The sequence below is a fragment of the Harmonia axyridis genome, chromosome 1 (assembly GCF_914767665.1).
Source record: "Harmonia axyridis chromosome 1, icHarAxyr1.1, whole genome shotgun sequence".
NCBI lineage: Eukaryota > Metazoa > Arthropoda > Insecta > Coleoptera > Coccinellidae > Harmonia > Harmonia axyridis.
The window spans coordinates 52,328,472-52,334,471 of NC_059501.1; the positions used below are offsets into that span (position 1 = coordinate 52,328,472).

A 6,000-nucleotide genomic window follows, 5' to 3' on the forward strand; every position below is an offset into this window, starting at 1 on the left:
GCCTATGCATGTATTTCGCTTTTTGTTGAATACTTCAAATTTTCTCCATTTTCGAAATTTGCACTTCATGTGTGTATAAGATTTCTCGTTCAATTCCCTAAATTAAATTAAAATAATATGCTCATTCTGCCGCCACAAGCTTCAGGTTGTCTGCTAGTGAATCCCCCACTGATCTCAATTGAACTTTCAGATCGTAGTATTTAAGAAGAACCTTGGCCTTTATGTTTAGGAGGAACTTGATTCTTAGCTCATTGAAATTATATTGAATTGAATATTATATTTGGAATCCAAACATCATTCGTTTGATAGAAGTTCAAGTAAAATGAATTTTATTTTTTTTATTTTGTTGTTTTTCTTCAAGTGTTGCTCATCTAACACTTTTTCACCATACTGATGAGGGCCGAAAGCCCAAAACATGTGTCTACGGTTAGCACTTCTCCTGAGGGCATGCCGATATTCTTTTTTCTTGCTTTAAAATTTGACCCTCGATAACCTTTCCACATATCTTTACCAGGACTAGGTTTTCACGCAGGAAGCTATAGCTTCCCACGTGGTGATGTTGGTTGTTGCCCGAAAACCCATTGGGTCTTCCTGTGGAAAACACAAATGGACAGCTGGCTTCTGTTGTGGACTACGTTTGTTTGTTGTTTTTTTTTCTTCAAGTGTTGCTCATCTAACACTTTTTCACCGTACTGATGAGGGCCAAAAGCCCGAAACACGTGTCTACGGTTAGCACTTCTCCTGAGGGCATGTCCAATATTCTTTTTCCTTGCTTTAAAATTCGACCTTCGATAACCTATTCACATGAAATGAATTTTATATTACCTATTTTGCTAGTTTATGTTCATTGGTAAGATGTTGCTTTGTCGTGCCCATCAAGCATTTCTCAAAATGACACATTTCATTATTTGAAAGATGTTGAGTTATCTAAAACACAGGATTCCTAAAGCGTTACAATCAACGCTTTAGGAATCCTGTGTTTTAGATAACTCAACACTTAATTATTCAACGTGTTGTGAGACTAACGATTTATATTCTCTTCAGACTGAAACCAGTAGTCTTCTATAAAGATCATCTAATCTAATGAATTTCTGATGACTTGAACGTCTTAAATTGTTGAAAAAAAGTTTTTTTAATCGATTATATTTTGTTTTGTTAGGAGGTAAGAGGAGAGAACATGAGTTATACGCTGGAAAATTATTTGTAGTTGCTGTAATTTTTTTGTATCTGATATAATTTTGAACTTTAATTGTCTTGGTCAGTTTTATCTGTTTCTTGGGATGCCATTTGAGTTCCTCAGAAATTAGTATCTTTTTGACCCGAAGAAGGATCCAGAAATAGTTCAGAATTGTAGTGAAATGAATGGTATTTGCAGTTGATAAAATTTCCCATAAATCGAATCCAATTTATCTTTAGTTTCTTTTTCAAGGCATTCCTCGTAAGTTCATCATAGAAATTGGGCATTGAAAGAATAATGCCACTAAATGTAGAAAAATGGTAACCGGTTGATTTTAAATATTTCTTTTGCCTTAAATATTCCTACGAAAATAAGCGAATAATGAAAATTGAACTTTTTATGAGCAAAACAGCTAAAATCCTACTCATAATTAAAGACGATAAATAGGTACCCCTAAAAAATTTGAAAAACCTAAGCGATAAATGGGGAATAGCCTATTTAGCTGCAAAGAAATGAAAAACCTATTCAAAACGTTTCCCGGTTCAAAAGTTATAATATTTAATTTGTAGCTTTTATCCCTATGTCTACTTCGAACACCCTTGGGAACCAACGTTGACAAGTATTGTGATTAGCTTTTTTCATTAAGGACCTAAATGTTTCCAAAAACATTTTAAATTAACTGGTAACCATTTTCCGAACATTGAAGGCCTTGTCTTTCATTAGTTTTCTCGGTTACCAAACAAAACTCAAGGCATAGGTAATTCAGGCTCATCGAAAATTAATGATCGAATATATAACCTCCGCCAATTCTAATTCGATATTTGTCACAAAATGATTTGACACTAGTCTTGATAATTACGTTATTAAAATTTATGTTGTTTGAGATTTTCGTGAGAAAATCATCCTGCTGAAGATGAAGATAAGGTTATCTAGCAATTATAGAATCATTCTTTTCAGAACTTGTAAATTCTTCAAAGGCTATAAAAATTTATAACGACATCAAAGTGCATACAAGATTGATAATAATCCCATTCTGAATAGGAGAACCAAGCACATTTATGTTCGTTTTCATTTCATAAGAGAAAAGATAGCCAATGGAGAAGTTGAGTTAGCATATTTACCAACCAGTAAGTTGATAGCTGACATTTGTACAAAACCATTACCGAGACCGAAACTGGAGTTCTGTATTGAAGCTATGAGTTTATCATAATTTTGATAATTTCAGAAGATTGTTGTATAAAGAGGAAATGTTGAGAAGTAGTTCTCTAATACACCAATCAAGAAGTATGTTTTGTTTTATAAAGTGAATTAATGCTTTTTGTCATTAATAAATTGGTTGACAGTTGAATATATCAAATATTCGAATTGTATTTAAATACTATTGAATAAATTCTTCAAGTTTCCTACAATTCTCAAAAATTATAAGCATGAATACAAATATTTTTGTTTGGAATAAAAAGTACATAATCAATATACTCACAAGATTATCTTCGATTGACAGCATTTTGGTCCATCTATCAGGTTTCGCTCTGTATGAAAGAAGAAGCATTTGTCCCATGAGTTCGATCCTAGGGTCTATTACAATATCTTCTTTCTTTTTATCCATATCGATAATTCACAAAGCAGTAGATCTTGACTGAAGAAATGATTCTGGTAACTAGCCATTTTCTCTTTTAGCCCGTATCAACTTTTTTACACCAATTGTTTCTTATGTATTTTGATTTGTAGTTAATTCTATGAAACTTTGATATTTCAAAGAGTTCATTTTCTTCTTTGTTTCACAAAATCCTCAATTTCTATTCACTTCAATGAAGTCGTAAGTTGTCTAGTCTCAAACTATTTAAAAACTGTAATGAAGTTTGATTTGGCTCGTAAAAATCAAAAATCATTTTGGCGAAAACTTAGTGGGTTTTTGTTGATTTTTTGTTTGAATATTCATTTCAATCTAAGAACCGACCCATGATGTAATGAAAGAGTGCCTCCTACAGTCCATTCAGGAATTATTGACATCGAAGTAGGCCATGAACGTCTAGTCGCGGCTTTATTTCTGGTTACAAAAATATCACTAAAAATTGCTATGGTTCATCATAGAAATAACCAGTTTAAATTATTTTCATCATTTTTGTATCCGAAAGATCCTGAATTTTCGAAATTACTATTATTACGAAGGGACGCATACAGTCATGATTTCATAAATTGAAATTCAGATTATATAACGTAAAAATAAAGTGAAATCTCATTTCAAGGAAATCCAATGAAGAGATATATATTCATTTAAGAGTCGCCCATGAAAGATCCCTTTGAAGATCATTAAAATATGCATATTCCTTTTCACCAAAGGCTCTTCAAAAATTGTTGCATTACTGATGGACAATGGATACCAACCTGCTTGCAAAATTGTTATCAAATAACTCTTATGGATCATTTTAACTGTGGTGTCTAAACTGGTGAAGAAAACAGAAAAAACTGGTTGATAAATTCAAATAGTATAGCTTAGTGAATGAAAGAGCCATATTATAATAAGACAGAAATAAAATTCAAAGAATCCATTTAGTATATGAAAAATTTTGACATCACAGTTGTACTGTAACTTTCAAAATTGGAACCAATTTATCAGCCGATGTGTAAATTACTTTCTAAAGTCACTAGTTATTGAAACTGTTCATGACATGAATGATTGATTAAACTTGTATGAAAAATATAGGTACTATTTGTACTCGAGTTTTCTGTTTTTTATTGAAATGCTTTTATACTAGTTTCTATTAAATTACATAAATTATTTTGCCCATAACAGCTTTAACTCACTCACTAAAAGCATTTTTGCATGAAATTATTTTTAATTTGTGAATTTTAAAATTTAATTGCATTCTATTATTATCTTCAAGTGGGTAAGAGGTGAAGAAATTCTTGAAGTTACTCTTCTGAATATATTTTTCGATTAAATACTCAGTAAAAATTCTCTAAAGCAATTGGAATTTATTAGATTTTTGGATTACTCATTGAAGAACAAAAAACAGATATAACAATACTTAATTTCAATATAGAATGTAAACTATAGATGCAATGCCAAGACTTTGTTTAGCAATCCAATTATAAAATAATTCTCTCTTCATAGATTTATAAAATCCTCATGATCACCACTGTCAAAACAACACATCCAGGTAAAAATCCAAATATCCAGCATTCAAAATAGTGCTCCTTCTACTTTTACCCTTGAATATACTTGAAAAACATTTTGTTTTCTTTCTAGAGTCCACTGTTGAATAATGCTGGCATTTTCAAATAACCAAGTTTCCTCCAGATAAATGAATTTCACATTTTGTTGCAAATATTCTCTGTATTCACCATAAAATCGTACTCAACTTATTATATTTTTCTGTTCATCAATAAGAATTTTCCTTTTATTAACTGTTTTGAACTTGTAACCAATTAAGTTTATGTAATGTTGTCTTTGATTGATTAAAATCCAGATGCTTTTTGGTCAAAGTTCATCCAGGCTGATATATTGGTTGCTTTTGGCTCGGCTTCTGGTAACAATCAAATCATTCAATGATTCTTTGAAGGTGAAATTGCCTTCTTCTTTTTTCAAACAGTACTGTGAGAAATACTCAAATAAACTAATCAATGTTTGTTTGAAATTGATACAACTTTTAAGTTTCAAAATTTCTTCGAACAAAACAAACACAAACAAACTGAAATCTAACCTCCTGTCAATGACATTTCAAATGCCAACCCGAAATCTGCAATTCAAAATGTTACTGAATGAGCCAGTACCAACTTAATTTCGATTTTCCAAAGCCACCCGGGATGTCAATAATTCCTGAATGGACTGTAGCTTATTTTGAGCTGTGCACAAAATATCGATGATTTGTAACAACGTGAATCGGTGATAGAGCAGTTTTGCGAGCGGTAACAGATATCTCAGAAATTGTTCATTTTCGTTTGATATGAACATTGATTTTTTTACCGGAAATGAACAAGACAACTTAGTTTTTGAGAACTGAGGTCACATGCTTTCATTTTCCTTTACCGTCCATCAACAGCTATTTATATTAGGTGGTTTTCAATTCGCCACTCACGAGGCCAAAACTTTGAAACTGACAATTCTTATTTTTACGTGATTATTTAAATAAAAAACAGGCCTTATGTTGATGAAGAATAAAATTACGGCTTAAACAATGTATCGATCTCTACAAAAATATCGAGTCTAGCTATGCAAATTTCAACTTCTGTGTTATTATTTTGTTCAAGTAGAAGGCTGCTGCCATAATTGTCAAATAACTTGTTACTTTGTTGAGTTGTTATGTGAAATCATCACCTGAGTTTTATAAAAACCTGAACCCAGTTTGATAAGTGACGTCCTATTATGTTACTATTACACAATCATGTTGATAGCAACACTCTACATAGCATACAACTAGCAATGTCTGTAGAAATTGTTCTACATAATTTAAAAACTCAAGTGATAATTTCACATAACAACTGAAAACAAAATTATTTGACAATTCGTGCGCCAGCCTACTACTTGAATCAAAAAAATAACAAAGAAGTTCAAAATTGCATAGCTAGACCCGATATTTTTGTAGAGTGCGATACATTATTGAATTCGTAATGTTTTTCTTTATCATCCCATATGGAGAACCAATATGGCCTTCATAAGAAAAACAATTGACTCTCGCTTCTCTGAAACAATAAAAAACAGAAAAGATCTGAAGTTATCATTAGAGACTCTATATTGAATAATGGCTACAAATCGAATTTCCTGAAATTATCTCAAAAAAAAAATGAGTCATACAGATAAAAAGAAAATCTCGACTTTTAGT

At 31.4% G+C, this 6,000-nt stretch overlaps 1 protein-coding gene across 1 annotated transcript in view; it reads right to left on the reverse strand.

Annotated features, from left to right (window-relative positions):
- Positions 1-2,874, reverse strand: part of LOC123679387 (dynein beta chain, ciliary-like) — a 52,091-nt gene extending 49,217 nt beyond the window's left edge. Inside the window, exon 1 of the mRNA XM_045616943.1 lies at positions 2,658-2,874. Coding sequence (XP_045472899.1) covers positions 2,658-2,783 — 126 coding nt within the window. The 5' untranslated portion in view covers positions 2,784-2,874. The remainder of the gene's footprint in view (positions 1-2,657) is intronic.
- Between the last annotated feature and the right edge of the window lie 3,126 nt (positions 2,875-6,000).